Source organism: Musca vetustissima, unplaced genomic scaffold (assembly GCF_032173495.1).
Source record: "Musca vetustissima isolate MV318-11 ecotype Yass unplaced genomic scaffold, APGP_CSIRO_Mvet_v1 utg52733, whole genome shotgun sequence".
NCBI lineage: Eukaryota > Metazoa > Arthropoda > Insecta > Diptera > Muscidae > Musca > Musca vetustissima.
Genome location: NW_026878760.1, coordinates 1 through 19,119, shown reverse-complemented (window position 1 = coordinate 19,119; position 19,119 = coordinate 1). Strand labels below are relative to the sequence as shown.

General features: G+C 35.6%; 1 protein-coding gene across 1 annotated transcript; it reads right to left on the bottom strand.

Annotated features, from left to right (window-relative positions):
• Nucleotides 1–743: 743 nt before the first annotated feature.
• Nucleotides 744–7,173, bottom strand: LOC133323538 (ATP-binding cassette sub-family C member Sur-like; the record flags this gene model as incomplete). Its single annotated transcript, XM_061532455.1, has 3 exons — nt 7,095–7,173; nt 1,013–1,351; nt 744–919 (listed from the first exon to the last, which is right to left on the bottom strand). Coding segments are annotated over exons 1-3 (594 nt in total), but the record flags the coding sequence as incomplete, so codon positions are not given.
• Nucleotides 7,174–19,119: the final 11,946 nt, after the last annotated feature.

Below are 19,119 nucleotides of genomic sequence, written 5' to 3'. Positions count from 1 at the left end.
TTTAAAATTTTCAAGGAATCTAAACATGCGTGGATTTGTTTAAAAATATTGTTTTCAATGACCCTTTTTATATTTTCAAGAACTGTAAATATGCGTGGTATGTTTAAAAATATTTTTACTATGCATGCATGCATTTTTTTATTTTTTGTTTAAAGATTTTTTAGAATATTGGATTGTCACGTCAAAAATATTAAAACGATATTTTTAAGAAAATTCACTACTATTCAACAAATTAAAAAAATAAACCCATAAATAGAAATATGCATACGCAAATTTCATGTGCGTATGAGTAATGTACATACCTCATACGCCCCCAATTTCCATTTATTATAAATTGTATCAGTCATACGCTCCCACTTAAATTTTTGTACCATTTTTCCTTTTTAAAATAACTTAAAGATAATATTTGCATTATATTATACGAATATTTCCACACAATTGTTTCCTTAAAACGCCACACTCCCAACTATCAATTGTTTCCGCTAAAGTCCATTAAAAATAAAAACACAATATGCCATTATTTATCTTTAATAATTTTCTCTTCTCGTCGTTATCAAATATCACAACTTCAACACAATATTCCGACGATGGTTCATCGACGACCATTCATACAAATTATATAGACTTTATTAAAAAACGTAACCATTCGATTCTTTGTATTGAAAGTTGTGAAAATTTATTAACAATTCTTAATTAAAACACGAACACGCCACATTTGCACACATACACACAAAAAAACCTACCTCTTTGTAAACTGTAAAGCCATCAATTGTGGCCAAAAATAATAAACACGCAGCTGCTGAGGCCTGTATTACCGATTCCAGTTCCATAATTGAATCATAATAAACAATTTCCGCCAATTCATAGATGCGCAGCATGAAAATTAACACCGCCACCGTACAGCTGACATATAAATACTCTATAGAGAGGAGGAGCGTCATGGAAGGAGAAGGACCAAAAGGAAATCGATTAATAAAAAACAACAATGAGTCCATTTCATTTATCTACAAACCTAGAGATTTTTTGATTTCGACAACCCGATGATACCACATTAACATTATGGTCAAAATAATGCCAACAATGGCATTGGCCAGCATCGATGAACCGATGACAATAATAATTGCTGGCATTTCGCCTTCAACGGATGTTGTTGTTGATATTGGTTGAAGCTGTGGCAAATTACTTTGACTTCCGCTCACATTATCAACACTGCTGCCATCAACATTATGACCAGCTACGACACCATCACTCCGACTCCCATCTGCCGCCGCATCTCGTATACCATGAGGCAAAGGCAGCAGTGCCCTTGCTAATTCAATGCTATTAATGGCCAGCAATAATAGGGCCACGGCTGCACGTAAATTATGAAATGTTAACAAAGTTTTATGGCACCTGTACAAGTAGAAGAAAAATAGGAGAAGAAGAAGATGTAATTGCAAGAAACGATGTGAGAATAAAAATGTAATAATGAAAAAAAACAAGAAAGTAAAATGAAAAATATATTAAATTGACTCTATTTTGTCCAATAAAATGCATTACCGCATCACCGCTACTACTTGAAGCCAGCCAGGTCACAGCTAGACAAATATAATAAATTTAATTGTAATTACCCGAAGAATTGAGTTCAAAGCTGGAGTGTTGGAAAGTGTTTTATAAGATTGTCTCTTGGTGCACAGCACAAAGTAATTGTTAATAAATATTCATTTTGTTTTAAGATGAAAACTGTGAGCTATAAGAAATTAGAACAAATTTGGTGAGGACACAAACATGATTAGCTACATAATTGAATTTTATTGTGACGGGAAAATAAATGACAATTAAGTGTGTAGAAAAATATCTACAGGTACGTCTGGCTCTGTTCTGCTACTGCTCCGGTATGGTTATTGGTATCACAAATAACTGAATACGAAGGAATTTTTGGTTGTGGCGATCCGGCTTAGGCTTTGGTTCCCGCTGTAAACTGTTGTATTAAGACCCACGACTTTATTTCGACTCAGAATTTTAAATAAAGACCCACGACGGCTCTTTATTTCAGTTGGTTTAAAATCACTTTTCTTTACCTAAAGGCCCGCGACGGTTCTTTATTTCGGTTTGCTTCAAATCACTTCTCTTTGGATAAAGACCCAAGACGGCTCTTTATTTCAGTTGGTTTAAAATCACTTTTCTTTGAATAAAGGCCCACGACGGTTCTTTATTTCGGTTTGCTTTAACTTAACGGTTTGCTTGAACTTTATGAGCTCTCTCGGCATGTTTAAACATCGATTTTCATTTCAATAAAACAAATGTTAACTGAGCATCAACAAATACTGTTGTCTTTGGTAAGCGGTAAGCGAACCATTATTGTTCTTTCCAAAAACTAAACTAATGCGTTTTCTCTTCCCTTTTTTTCACCTTTCATTTTTATTTTCGTGGATGATAATTGTAAGGAAAGTGCTTCTACAACTGAAATATTTTCGAGTCTCACAGCAACAAACCGACCATTTTACAAACATTTATCATTAAAAATCTCTTATCTTAAGTAGAATGTTTACCAAACTAGATACCCGTTTAACTTAATTTTCTTTCGTTTACAGAAGAGACCCAGGCAAGACATTCACTATATTTATTAAACGAAAATCCGTTTTCGCTACGTGAACAACCACTTACATAAATGCAGCATATGAAATGTTTCGCCTTTTACTCGATTATTCGTTTTATTATTTTCGTTAACCCTTTGATTTTTATTCTATCTAAGGAAATATCATATAGCCTGTCCTAGGTGATGGTATTGCCATCTACCGTACCATAGTAACAATAAATACCAGAATGTCATCCTAAGATTAGTTCTTGTGTTAGTTTCATTAATGTTTTCTTTGTTATTTTATTCTAGCTATGTCGATGATAGCCTGTCCTAGGGGAAGGGGCTGCCATCTATAGTAGTCTGAAAAGAACACATGCTTGCATTTTTTCCAGAGGTTGTGGTCTTTGCATAAATTGTGTTATTATTTTCCTCTTGAGTAACCTCCTGTCAGTCGAATTTTGTGTTATCCTTATCCTGTAGTTGTTTTTTTTAGAATGTCAGGGGCTTCGGACGCATTCCATTTAGATGGGAATGTAAGCTTATTTTTCAGATATTTCCTCTTATTATTATTTTCTCTCTTGAGTGACCACCTGTCAGTCTAATTTTGTGTTATCCTTATCCTGTGGTTGGTTTTTTAGAATGTCAGCGGGCTTCGGGTGCATTCCATTTGGAAGGGAATGTAAGCTTCTTTTTTCATATATTCGAAATCAACTTTCAATGTATTCGAACGATGGAAGCATTCGAACACGGTACCCATCAGATTTAAAATGTTTTCCTGTAGGGCTTCCCAGAAGCATTTTACTTAATTTGTCCTTGTGCTAGTTGTGTCAATCAATCATTTTATTGTAGCCTGCCCTAAATGAGGGCTAGAGATTGGTAGATGGGTTGTTGGTTGGGTTGTTGTCCTGGAAATAACGTTTCACTTAATTTTGTTCGGTGGTCCCTATCTCCAGTCATTCTTATTGGATAATTGTCTATATTCGAAAACCACTTTCCTCTTGGATGGCGCTATCTATTAGAGCATTGATTTAAACATATTCGAAGCCCACTTTGAAATAATTTTTCCTAGTGCCACAAATTGTTCCTAGTGCAACAATGCCAGAATGCCGTCTTAGAAACTTAATTGCAATAAAATCACTTTGACTATCATTAGTTTAGCAATCATTGGAAACTTATGATCAATTACCATGCTGGACCAAGTTGATGGATTCAGAGCTTAAGACCTCTTAAATCGTGTTGTTTCGGTAGCATCCATACCAGCTCCGCTAACGAGCTGTTTCATTGGCACCCAACGTGACATCGGTAGCTGAGAGACATTTCCGAAACATAATCCTACTGCTGCTGCTCACCATACACCTGGTGAACTAATACCCCAAGTAAGACCAAACTTCCCAGCACAAGCGACGTTATTAGCTTACGAACGTAACGAGCTTCGTCGTACGACCCCTTAAGAACAAAGGGAAAGGGTACTTACTCTTGAAGTCAACGGTCGACTATGCGAACTCAAAAAAGTATTATAGTCGCTGGGATCCAAAAAAGAAAACTGTAGAATACTGCATAGCGATGGTGGCAACATTATGTGAAAGGAACGTACCAGAAACTGTGGTGGAAGACTTGTATTCCTGTTACATCAATCTTTCACATACATGCATGTCTCCTTTCATCTTGACTCCAGTCATCATTCCCTTTATTCAGACCACCTTCCTATCATCGCTTTTGTTAATAAACCATCCGAATTTATAATATGTGAACGCCATACTATTCTTAGCTAAACGAGGTGCAATCTAGAAACAGGAAATCGAAGGCTTGTTGAGTGAAACAGGGAGTTCACCAAGGTGGTTTTTATTTATTTAGAACCTCTATCTTTACGATATTCCAAAATCACAACAGGGCATAGAAATCGTAATGTATGCGAACATTATTTATGGACTGGATATAAAGATTTTGCTAAACATAATTGTCGACTAAGAAAATATTCCGTCTCCTTATGACACTAGTGTACCAACTTCATAAGGAGACGAGAATCATGCCCGTCTATTGGCATAATCAAATGTTGTCGATGCAGTACCTACTTGGGTGTTATCGTCGGGAACACCTCTCCCATAACCTTATGGACAGGCTTCCCCAGCCTAGGCACGTCAGAAAAGATCTTCAGGATCTACAAAAATAGGTCCAAAGTTACAAGGTGTAAATCAGGCCAGAATAACATGCATACAGATGCAGCTGTACTTGGAGACCTTCATTCATCCTTAGTACCTGCTACCTAGACAAACACGAATAGTCTTAGTACAGCTGATATTAGGATATGTGCATTGCGGCGTTTGCACTCCATCACCTACTGGGCTCGATACTTAACACATGCCCAGCATGTGGACTAGGTCCACACGACATGTTGCACGTATTCAACTGCCCAGCAAAACCTCCCAACCTGTCTCCGAATTCTCTATGAACGAGCCCTTACAGGTTGGAATCTTCCTGATTTTTTACGCTTTCTTGTATTTCAGTTGCTACAACAACTTCACCGGTGTGAAAGCCTAGAAGAAACACAAAAAATTGCACTAAAATAAAATTGAAAGCCCTGGCGTAGAGTTTCGATGAAGCTCAACGTTGTAGTATAATCCCTTAATAATATATGCAACACAACGTGAACACGTATACGCCATGATGTACAATATAAAATATTCATTATTTAAAAAAAAAATATGAAAACATGTAAAAAACATTTTGTTGTTATTCCTTTATCAATTTCAACACTTTTGCTTAATCCGCTTTTCGCATATTCGTTTGTTAATCCAATTTTTCCCCGTTTTTACTTATTTCACCTTGACTTAACAAATTGTCGCTTTGTTTTTTCTTGCTAGTTATCTTCTCTTTTCTAAGCCATTACATTTGTTATTTTTTTCAGCAACAACAAAAAATCATAGAGGACAGAGACAAAAATCCCTGCCGCCCGAAAAAAAGAAACGCTAAACACTTTCTAATGGAGTATCCACTTGGAAACAATTCTGAATTGGGGGAAATAAATATTTCTGCAAACAAACCGAATGCCATAAAGTATGCAAACATATCAATTATTCACGTTTATTTTCGCTAACCAAACAACAAGCAGAACGACAAAAACGAAGTGAATCTGTAGAGCACGGCATGTGAAGCTGACAAAAAGTAATTAATTCTGGGAGTTCCAATTTTTTTGTTTTGTGTTTCATTGTTGTCATTCCGAATACCTTTTGCGAGTGGTAGAAAAGTAGTGGCAGCGGTAGATTTTCACAGTTGTGCCCTTTTGTTGTTGCTGTTGTCATTTTTTTGGTGTTGATGTTGTTGTTGCCCGGTTACAGTATGTTGTAACGGAATGTGTAATACATCATCATTGGCCATGCACTACGACTGCCAACACCAATTTGTATATGGATGGGAACATGTGCATTTGTGTTGCCATTTGCGTATGTGAGTGTGCAAGTGTGTCTACAAGCCTGAAAATATGCAACAGTAATAAAATGCATTGCACATAGCACCCAAATATATGGCAAACAAAAATTGTGTTTTTTTCACACCATTTACGTAAATTCCCGTTTTAAAAACAACTAACGGGAATTTGTAGTTATTGGCATGTTCAGATAGATAGATGAGCAGACATGAATAAATTCCAAATGGTAGTTGGAGGGGGACATGGAGAAAAAAATTCCGAAGAGATTTTTAAGTGAGTTGCCGTAAAACCACTCTCAACCATTCAGTTAAAATTTTCGAAACATAAACAAAAAGGAATCGAAGATTAGCGCCGGTATGAGGCTATACAGAAGATTTTGAGAACAAAGTACATTACTAATTTTTGCCTCTGAACAGATATTGTGCGTAGATTTCGAAAACCTAATGTTGTCAAAATAAAATTATGAAAATGTTGTATTCATATGTCTACATGAGACTACCTTATATAATTGAGTAGTTTCTTTTGAAAGTGGTGCCACATGTTTCATTTTATTGGGGAAACATTTTCCTTTGGTTTGCTCAACTTCATTGCCAGCTTTTTTGGCTCCAAATTCTTCCATCTTTCGGGAAGAGTGTCATATTTGTTCTAAATCTTTCTTTTAGGGGACACACCATCTAACATTGGCTGCTTATTACACGTGGCTGCTAACTTCCCGACCGCTTTTCCACAATTCATATCAACCGGTATAATTTTCCTGGCGGAAAATCCATAATAACTGGCTTCGGCTTACCCTTCATCTTCATATCGTAAAACAATTATACACTGCTGCTCACACTTCATAGCATGTATTCCCTTATGAGCATGCTCCATATTCACCGGCTTTAACATTCAAGCGGACTCTGTTCCATAACAGGACTGGAACTAATTTCTGTGAATTAGAAATGTGTGCAAATGGGATTTCAGTTGTCATTTCCCGTTCCTTATCTGCAATGGCCTTCAATAGCTTAATCACCCGTTATGAACCACCGCATCGTACATCATTTCCACGATTGATTTCAACCGGATTAATTTTCCTGGCCGGAAGATCCATAATAACTGACATCCTCTTACCGGTCCAATTATAGTTTGTTGTCAATTCACCGCCATTGTCCGCCGGTTTCATATTCATATCGGCAAACCAATTATACATTGGCGGCTCACACTTCTTAGCTTCACAGCTTCAACATTCAAGCCGGACCCTGTTCCATTAAAGGTTTCTCTCTCTCTCTTCCAAAAGTTTCCTTTCCTCTTTTCCCATATTTGTTTCCTGCTACATGGGCTTTCACTGATTCGCCACTTATTCATTTTAAGTTTGCTAACGTGTTTTTTTTTTTAATTCGCGGCATTTGTCTTTAGTCTCTTCATCCTTTACCTGCAACGACTGAAATCTTTCCTCCTTTCCCCATGATTTTCCTGCTGCCTGGACTTTCTCTGCAGTCACCACAAATTCACTTTTACGTTTGCTAACTTTCTTTTTAATTCGCGGTATTTGTCTTTAGCCTATTCATATTTTGCCTGCAACGACTTCAACCTTTCTTCAAGGGAACCATTGGCGTCTTCCTTGTTTTTAGAGAAATTTCTATCTTCTTATTCTTGCACATAACTCTGTTACGTCACGGCTTTTTTCTTCCAATTCTTCATTATAGTCTTCATATAGTATATCGGCCACAAGCTTCGGCATGCATAAATCGACTCAGAAAGTGATTCTATGCATATTCTCAAAAGGACCCATGTGTCTATCTCGTTTCCTTTTACAAACATATGCATAAAGACATAATACACTGTACCACAGTGTGGCGAAGGGTATACAAATGGTATTAACCACTTTCAAAGTAAACGATACAATTATGCCGTTGGTTATCACATATTCTTAGAAGTAGTATTACTTAATTGGAATTTTAAAAGGAATTTTTTTTAATACAAAATGGAGAAGTAGGATGGATGTGGGCAGTTGGTTAAAATTATTTCATATTACATTTAAGTTCAGAGAATTTCCATCAGATGCCGCCTCGTGTATATCGTAGACACGAACCACCAGTGATGAAGTGTAATAGCAAAGATATAGCACTAAAAAGGTTTCATATTGTTCTCTCGGTTGTTATGATATCGTAACATCTGTTGGAAATTGTTTACGTAGCAATTGTCGTATCTTTATACTTTTATGTCTTTGTGCCGGTCACAATGTTGCATTGCTTCAAGTGGTTTAGGCACATTTTCCTTTTCTGCTCCCATACTAGCCTGTTGAGTAAGAGTAAACTCTCGTCACATTAATTGGCCAATGATATCGCCTTTGCTGGAAAATTAGTTATTACTCCAGGTGTTCGTCCACAGCTATATACTGAAATAGGATCTTAGGCGATGAGCAGCTCCCTGAATAGGTGAAACCTTGACAATCAGATATCCCATGTTTCAAGAAATTTCGGCGTTCTGATATTATGAAGTCGGATGGTTTAATAACGAAAACAATGATGGGGAGATGGTTTGATCCGAGAGAAATTACGTGTTTTCGGATTGCATCATTTATCAGACCTGGGAAGAAAATACTTAATGAGTGCGAGAAAAAGAGGAATTACAGACAGTTAATTCGAGACGCCCAGGATCGAGATTGAGGATGAAAAAATAAATTCGGAACTGAAGCGGATTAATTGATACTATCCACCTTATAAAGAAAGACTATCTGAAATCGATTATGTGGTATGTCTGAAAACATAGCGCTAAATAAAAAGGAATCTTTGAAGATGTCATATATGGACCTCGCTCTATTGCTTCCAGAAGATACAAATTTGGAGTCTCTGAAAATTCATTCTTCAAATTAAATAGAATGGAGGTAATGGAAACCTTCCAATATGTAGTGTCTGTAGAGAGAATTTAATTACAAACTCCAAAGATGGAGACAGTCCATTGTCGCCGGTCTGTAAAAGTCCAGGTGTAAGAAGGCCACTGGATAATGCCTATAAATTCCTGGGTTACAATCAAAAAACTATGAAAAGCAGAAATCCTACAGTTTAGCGGATCAGATTGGATGGGTCAGCTGAAAAAAAACGAAGATGACGGAACGGATCTTGGAAAACAGGAACAAGAAGTCGATCTCCAGAATGTAGATAAAAATTGTGAAAAAAAATTGCAGAAAAAAACCATGGTAGAAGAAGAGATTATTGATGGTGTAAAACCGACAAATGTCTAGAATAACGGTGTATCATGGAAAAGATAAGAAAGTAGTAGATAAAGGAGAAACAGTTAAAGCCAAATCTGAGCAGATAGATCCGAAGATGAGACAGCTGTACGTGGGAACGTAGCTAATATTAAAGAAATAAAAGGAAACGAATTAAAGAATATTCCTTCTGTCAAGGTCAGAGCACATAAACATCTTTATCGCTGGAAAAGTGTAGAACCTGGAGAACAGAATAAACTGCTGAAGAAAAGCGTTATTGTCTGGATGATGAAAGCAGTAGATGAAGGTTGAGGAACTTCTAAGGCAGACTCTATAGAAAATTGGGTGCGATGATTCGTGGATACTGTCACGTAGAATCTGCGGCATCAGTTTATAATATCCATAATTATAGTGTATAATAGGTAATGATTAGTATTAATTTTTAATATACATTATATTAGAATAATAGATTTATATAAGAATTTTCAGAAACCACCACAAGTGATCAAGAGAAGATAGTGGTCTTATTTAGGTGCCAGGATTTCGACCAGATATCTTTGAATAAAACATTGTATCCCAAATAACACACTACTGACAAACCGATTACATCAACTGTTAAAAATTTATGTTGCAAATTTTAACCATATTTTTATCGATTAACTAGTTATTATTCGTTAACAATTTTCCTCAGTGTATGCTATTTTGAATTTACTATTTTCTTTTGGAAAATCTAACAAACCACCATCCAACCACCCGCCAGCCGTCTTTCTCTTTCTCCATTAATTTATTGATTTATTTGTTTTTCAAGCAATGAAGATTATTAAAATGCAACTGAATGATGGCAAAATTGGAACACTCCGAAGGGAAGAGTAGTGGAGTTCATTTTGTGGACTCAATATACCGCAATTCGCATGTGGCTAAAAGCTCTGGTAAGCAAAAAAAAATGTTTCGAACAAAAAATAAAAAATTACAATGAAGTCAACCCGGCTGGGGTTTTACAAAACTGGTTATTACAGAACACTTGTAAAGTAGCCAAGTGTAAGGTGGTGTGATTGAGGTGGCGGTATGTAGGTTAACACCAACACATACACACTTTGCAACACACATGCTATAATACATATTCCATTCATGGTGCTTAATATGTGGCCATGTAAATTGATGTGTGGGTGTGTGTTCACTTCACTCTGTGTCTGTGCACATTTTATTATTGGTCATGAAAAAACCCCCGATTTTTTTTTAATATTAAATTTCAATGAAATGCAGCGGCATCACATGTGTTTGTGTGCGAGCACTTTTGAATTTAAAATTTTCATATGGAAAATTCATTCGTTCAATTCATTCATTGTTTGTCGTTCAATGATATTTTTCACTTTTTGGCCAGAGCTTTTTCGTTGTCGTTGTTTTTGTTCTTCCTTTGTTTATTCATCTGTTTATACAATATTTTTACAACGGCTCAATATGTTCAATGTTGTTGTTTTCGTTATTGTTTTTTTTTTTTTTTAATTTGTCGTGGTTTGCTGTTGTCCAACTGATTTTCCATTTCAATATCAGACATCTGTTTTGTACATCCATGTTGGATGTTGTTCATTTTTATACCACAACCCAAAAGCCGATTGAATATTATTTTTAGTTGTATGAAAATTAAAATTTTTATTTTGGAACTTTTTAGTTAAATAGTTTCTTTGAAATTTTTTGGATTGCTTTGTACGAACTGAAAATTATCATTTACTCTTAGCACGTTTGCAGATCAAGTCTAATATGCGTATAAGCGATAAAATTAAGTTTGCTTTAGGTGTTCATATTTTGATGAAATATAAGATGTTCAGATTATCAATATTTGTATACCCTACACAACTATGTCGTCAGGGTATTATAGCTTTGTGCAGCCCCAAAATTTGTAACGCCGCGAAATATTGGCCCTAGACCCACCTTCAAGTATACCGATCGTCATATCTCGACTAGCTGAGTCGATCTAGACATGTGTGTCCGTCCGTCTGTCCATTACAATTTGTAAACACGATACAGACCACAGTTATGGACCAATCTTCACGAAATTTTGCACGTAGGATGGGTTCTGGCCAATGAAGACCCCTATTGTTTTTGGGAAAGATCGGTTAATATTAAGGGGATGAAGTGGACCAAATACTAAATTTTTTCGGTTTTTCTGGTCGCTCCAGAGGCCGCAATAATGACCCGAACATCGCGAAATTTTGCATGGAGAAGGGGATCGGGCCAAAGAATAAGCAAGTCTGTTTTGATAAAGATCGGTCAATATTTAGCGAGTTAAATGGGCCCCGCCTTTTGTGTGAAAAATGACAAAATTTGTATTCTATAGCGTATATATTTACCCCCGAAGGACATAGACCTGAGAAGTCGATATTATATCCAAGAGGAGTGGCTGACCTTTAAAGTAATACCAATTATATTGTTGTATGTGCTCGGGTGTGGGAGTTACACCTAAATAATTACAGGTATCTCCGTATTTGTATATTATTTAGTAACCCATTATCACTCTAGAGAGCGGAACTATAGCACAGATCGCTTTGAAATTTATCATGAGGTCCCAGTTATGTTCAAGGACAACGCCTATAATTTTCGGTGATGATCAGATAATAATTTTGGAATGAAGTGGACCGAAAATTTAATTTTTTGTGTTATTTTCGAGTCGAACTATAGACCACAAATAAAAGCCGAACATCACAACACAATATTGGAAAATATTCGGAAAATATGTCAGTGTGGAAAGAGGTGCTGTTTACCTCTAATCGGGCAAGTGGGTGCAAATATCAGGAAATTTTTCCCAGGCTCGGAATAAACATCCGCAGAAAATTTGAGTTCCGTGGTAGTTGTGTAGGGTATCGTATGGTCGGCCCGGTCCGACTATTCTGCTCCGCTCACTGGTTTTTATTTAATTTTTAGGATAGGCCCCAGCATTATTCGAGAATTTGGTCCCGTTTTTCAACCTAATTGGCTCCAATCTAATGTTTTTATTCTCATTGGATATAAAATATCCCTATCAAAAATGTTAATATTGGTTTATATTAACCATATTTTCCCATCGGAATGGCTATAATGTGAATTTCGAATTTCTGGTAATAAGAAATTTATTTCCAGAAACTAGTCAATATGGGTTAATGTTTTCAAATAGCCCTCGTATTTTATCTTATATCTCCATCAAATTAGAACAATATTTTTTTCTCTACCTCAGTTTCCAGTCCCACACAAAATAAAGTCCAAAAAGATCAATTCTAAAATATAAATCATAAAACTAGGGGAGGGGTGATGAATTCATGAAATGCATTAATCGATGCACATAAATAACTTAATAGACATAGAGAATAAATCTAATTTTACTTTTTTGGAAAGTTTGGGGCGATGGATGTTGTAATTATTTAGATTTATTCTTGTTGTTTCTTAATGTAAACATGTATGTATGTTATTAGATCTTCTTGAATAAACATTTCGAAATTATTCACTCATCAAACGATGAAGTTTGAAATATGACGTGACCAACCGTCTGGTGCAATGGAAATGGCCAGTGTGGCCATATTTGACTTATTTTTATACTTCTTTAAAAAAATGTTCAGCTAAAATATCAGAATGCAGAAAATTCCGGAAATTGTCTTTAGCTATATTTAGCTATGTACCAATAATTATCGAATTTGATAAAATGTTCAAAGTCTTTCAAATATCGTTAAATGGAGAATATACTTATATTTTTCACTCAATTTTGTTATCCAAATTATCAAACTATATTCAATTTTTGCCCAAATTCCAAAATTTAAAAATTTGCTTTTTAGGGGCCTACAACTAAAAGCGCAAATATTCCCAAATATTCATTTTTTACAAAGATGCTTCCTACCTACTAACTACTTATATGGATGCAGTGTCAAAACTACACATAGCGTTCGAATCCTAGGGAATATTTGTAAAAAGATGTATATATCCCCCTCATGATAAAATGCATTCAAAGCACCCTAACATTACAATAACCAACCTCGGTATCAATATTACCAGTGATCATCTGGAGCATAAAATCATGTTGTATAGATTACAGAAAACTATTTGAGTAGCATTTAAAAGATCTTTTTTCATTTTATAGAGTTAACCAGTGATTGGAGCAGTATAGTCGGACGGGGTCGACCATATGATACACAACTTCCTCTGAACTTGGTCAATATTTTGTAATATTTCCAACCTATTAAATGACATCTTTTCGTAATTATTTTTTCACGGATTGAATATTTACCCCATAAGATTCAAACATTTTTATTTTTCAGACATTTGGCTCGCTAAATATTGTAACAAAACAGCTATTACGATTATTTGGCCAAATCCCCTTGTTCGTATCAAAGTTAGAATAAAAAAACTTAAAAACGATCACAGCGACATTTCCACCAACCAATATGGTAATGTCAATACTAAACAATATCCGAATAAGTAGACCCCTTTAAATAGTTATATGCAACTCCCCTATTTGAGTATATATAGTTGCTATCAATTTAAAGGTCAATAACTCCTCTTAGATATACTGTCATCTTATATGGTTTATGTTCTTCAGGCATATTTGCCATAGAATGCAGCATCTTGCATTTTTCACACAAAACTTTAGATCCATTTGACCCACTAAATATTGACCGATTTTTATGAAAATAGTCATGGTTTTCATTGGTCAAATCTCTTTTCCCGTGTAAAATTTCTCAATGTTCTCTTCTGGGTTTCTGTAGAGTATGGAAGACCATATTTTTATACCCTCCATCATACGGTGGAGTATATATTAAGTTTGTCATTCAGTTTGCATCATTTCGAAATATTCATCGGTATAGAATTTATTCCATATTCCTGATCAGAATAAAATTCTATGCCTATTTAGCCGTCGGTCTGTCCATCTGTTGATATCACGATAGAACTCGCAATAATTAAGATAGAGCTTTGAACGTGCACATACATTGTTACTACTTCTAGGTATTGACCCCATTAACGATACTCCCAAATATTCGGTATTTTAAAGCGAATTGTCTGTAATTTCATATTTCATATCCTCCTACAAACAAGTTAAAACGGCGTTAAAGCTTGGCCCGCTCCGGCCGAACTTTTTATGACCTCCACTATGAGAATGACATCCAAATATGTAAAAGTAATGGGTGATGCTAGGAGAAAACTAATGTTATGATAGGACCTTGAATATACAGGAAAACGTAAAAAAGTTGATTATCTAATTGGGAGGCTAGCATTTTATAGGGTTATACCAAAATGGGGATCAATATTTATAATTTTGGGTAGTAAAATTATTTTAAGTACAGAAATTTTCGGTTCCCGTTAAACTTCGTTCAATATCAATAATTTTTAGTACAATGATAAGTGCTTTACAATGAGAACCCTTAATAAACAGTTACAACCACTTTGATTGAAAAACATGTCCAAAATCCCAAAAAAAATAATTCAGATTTAGATATTCCGATTTAGAACCCATATATATATTTTCGTCCGTTTTAAGGTAAATGGTGTGCCAAAGTCCCTAAATATTTTTCGATATGCACGAAATTGGGCATAGCGTACTGAATTGAGTCTATAATGATGTGTTCTAAGTTTTGTAAAAATCGGTTCAAATTTAGATATAGTTCCCATAAATATTTTCGTCCGATTTAAGATAAATAGTGCGCAAAAGTCCCTTCGACATAGCGTACTAAATTAGGCCCAGAATGACGTACGTAAAGTTTCGTGAAAATCGGTTCAGATTTAGATATATCTCCCATATATAATTTCGTCCGATTTAAGGTAAATTGTGCACCAAAGTCCCTAAATATCTATCGATTTGCACGAAATTTAACATAGCGTACTGAATTAGGCCTAGAATGACGTACGTGAAGTTTCGTGAAAATCGGTTTAGATGTTCAGATATATAGCTCTCATATATATTTTCGTCCGATTTAATGTGAACCAAATTCCTTATATATCTATCGATTTGCACGAAATTTTGTATAGCGCATTGAACTAAGTCTAGAAAGATGTGTGTTAAGTTTCGTGAATATCGGTTCATTTTTAGATATAGCTCCCATATATATTTTCGTCAGATTTAAGGTAAATAGTGCGCTAAAGTCCCTAAATATCTTTCGCTCAATTTCATGTCAATGTTCTTTCGAAAAGGCGACGTCTGTGAGAAGTCATATACATATGTAAAATATGCCCATGGTGGTGAAGGGTATCATATAGTCGGCCCAGTCCGACTTTACTACTTTCCCTACTTGTTTTTTATATGTGCATGTGTATCTATGAGAACCTAAAATACTAAATTACTGTCAATTCGGTTGAAAGACGTGTCCGAAATCCCCAAAATACCGAATATTGTGGGGTCCAAAACGTGGACCGATATATCTCATTTGCAAACCAAACATCCTATGAATACTAGCAATGTTTGCGCAAAATGTAAGTGCTCTAAATGTAAGTGCGAAAATTGTACCGATATTGATAATTTTAGTAGAGAGCTTTCGTATCAAATACGAATCCAAAATACCAAAATGACAACAATTTCTGTTGAAAAACTTGCTCGAACTTCCTAAAATACAGAAAATGTTGTGTTTTTTTTATATGGGGCCACCCGAAAAAGTTATTTTCAAATTTCGACAAATTCGGTCGAAAAACGCCCTAAAATTTCCCAAAATAACGAAATTTTGAGGGTACCTTTATATGGGGGCTACCAGAAACAAATGGACCTATATTGATTAGTTTTAGTATGGAGATTTGGTATTTAATAAGAACCCATCGTGTGAAATAACGGAATAATGACATAATTAATATACCCTCCATACAATGGACATACTCAGTTTCCTGATCGAAAGAAATGCTGTACGTACCACTTGGTCTTCTGTAGAACATAGATGACCATTTCGTATTCCAGAAATGATTTTCTAGAGATTATCCGAAATTTATAGCAAAATATTTTAATGATAACCCCCCTTCAGTAGAAAATTTGTTCATGTGGTAACCCTGGCGAAGATACTTTCCTTCCAATTACCACCAAAAGCAACAAAATGTCTCAATTGCTTCGTTTTGCATTCTACACGTGTTGCTCGGAATAATTACTGTCGGTATAATGACATGAAGGAGAGATGTTGTTGTTGTTGATGTTGTTGGGTTTATGTGGCATGTTGCAAGTGGCAAGTACACTCTCGGTACATTAACACTATCATTCAACGAAAAATATTATTACATTTACCCATTAACGACAAATACCTCAAACTGATGATGGAGGAATGAATAAGGAGCAGAATGAAGGGGATCGGAGCAGGCAGTTGCATTCAAAACAAATTAATAGTTCTTTGTACCAACACGTGCATGCATTCTTCTTGTGAGGGACTTGGGGAGAATGTGCATTACTTGGCAGTGCATCCCCCATTCTTATTATTTTTTGTAATGAATACATTTTTATTGAATGTGGTTATAAATAGCCTGACTATATTATGTACTGGCGGGACCGAACTCTGCTGGCCATAGTGTTGAGTGCAGCGGATTAATGGAGATGTTTCCACCATTTTTTGTTGTTTTCGATACCACCAACAACACCACTGCCCGCAGCCACTACCACCAACACCATCGCCACCGCCACTTTACTCAAGTGTTTTGGGAAATTGTAATTGAGAAGTAGGTATACGCGCGAACGTTGCCAACCTGCCAGACAGTCAGCCCGCCAGCAAACCAACAATCATGCCCATTCGATTACATTTTACGGAAGTTGTGACTTTCACAAGAGCCAGCCTGCCTGCCTGTGGCATACCTCATTCCTCCACTGATTCACTGCAAGCAAGATTGAGTCCATATTTTTGTATGTATCTGAATGAAATATTATATGCCTTAAATTATAGCTGACGGAATTTATTTGGTGTAGTTCCAATACGTGCTATAATAGTATTAATTTATAGTAGGATTTTCTTGTTTATATATTTGAGTTGTTGTAATAAATCATTAATGAATTTTGTTAACATTTCGTGGTAGTTGGGATTTTTTCAGATAGCGTAGGTGTAGGCCTATATTTGTAAATGACGAAAAAAAAATTGGCAAAAATCTTAATATCACCCTTACTTAGAAGGGAATTTTAAGAATTTTTCCGGAAATGTAATTTAGCTGCTTAACACTAGAACGCCGAAGGCGGTCATTTTGACTGCTTTCCAATTTCAAGTACAACAGCAACTGTGCATTTAATAACACTTTGTTTTACAATATGGTGACTTTTTGTACCTCATAGAATTACGTTTATTATAAAAAACTACTGGGTCTCGATGATTAACACTAGAACGCCGAAGGCGGTCATTTTGACTGCTTTCCAATTTCAAGTACAACAGCAACTGTGCATTTAATAACACTTTTTTTTAAAATATGGTGACTTTTTGTACCTCATAGAATTACGTTTATTATAAAAAATTCGCCAAATTTTAAAAAAAAGTGTCATTAAATGCACAGTTTCTTTTGTACTTGAAATTGGAAAGCGGTCAAAATGACCGCCATCGGCGTTGTACAAACATGAACTGACTGAACCAGATTGAACGTCTATCTTGTACTCTAATTCGGCAACGGCAAGGAAAACCAGTGCGCGGAGCAGTATAGTTGGACAGGGCCGAACATAGAATACCCTACACAACTACCAATCTACTCTAAGTTTCTGCGGATCTATATTGCAAGCCTGGTTAATATTTTGCGATATTTGCACTCTTTGACCGATTTTATGTCGAATGGCCTTCATTACCATGACAGCCATTCGAATTAGTCGAGCAGATCGGCTTCCTATGTAAAATTTGTGATGTAGTGACTAGAAAACAGAAAAAATAAAATGTTCGGTCTATTTCATCCTCGAAATATCATCTGATCATCGTCGAAAATTATAGGCTTCGTACTTTACTATAACCTGAACCTCATGCCATTTCCTAGCCATCGGCGTTACATTTTCGCCCTCTGGTGCGGTAATGGTAATACTAAGTATAACTACCACATCCGGGTACTTACATCAATATAATGGGTATCAATTTAAAGGTCAACAACTCCTCTTAAATATTCTATAACATTTTGGGTCTATGTCCTTCAGAAATAAACAATACGCCGTGGAATAAAATCACAACAAAACACAGAACACAAAAATCTGTGTCTATTTAACCCCCTAAATAATAACAGATTTTAATGAAAATATTCGTGTAAAATTTCGTTGTGTTTGGGTCATAATTGCAGCCTCTAGTACGACCCTAAATATTAACCGATCATTATCAAAAACAATTTGGCCAGACCCCGTCCTAAATGCAACGTCCATAACTGTGGCCTGTATCGTGTTTACAAATTATAATGGACAGACGGACGGACACACATGTCTACATCGAGTCAGGTACTCGAGATATGACGATCGGTATACTAAAAGGTGAATCTGGGAATAATATTTTGCGTTGTTACAAACTCTTGGAGCAGGACAAAGCTATGATACCCTTACAGCATTGTTGTATAGGGTATAATTAATTGGCAAACGTTGTTTTCCCTTCTAAAGTTTCATGGCATATTCTTTTTGTAATAATTGAATTCATGAAAAAAATTTGAGTAAAGATATATAAGTTCGACATCAAGAGCCGGAATTTTCGTATTTAATTAATTTTTTTTTCCACATGACGGTAGCACAATGTTAAGTAAGCTTTTTATACCTTTCACCATATGGTGAATTGTATATTAAATTTGCCATTTCCTTTGCAACCTAGAGACCCCAGAAAGTATTTGTATATATGATTGATCAGAATAAAATTCTTTGTCGAAATCACGATAGTGATCGCAATATTTAAGATAGATTTGATTGATTGTTTGGTAATGAAAATGGGATATATCGGGAATGTTGGGCACGTTTTTCAACCAAATTGTCTGTAATTTGGCATTTTGGTTTTCGATATATAGCGAATCTTCTTACCAAAGACATTAATA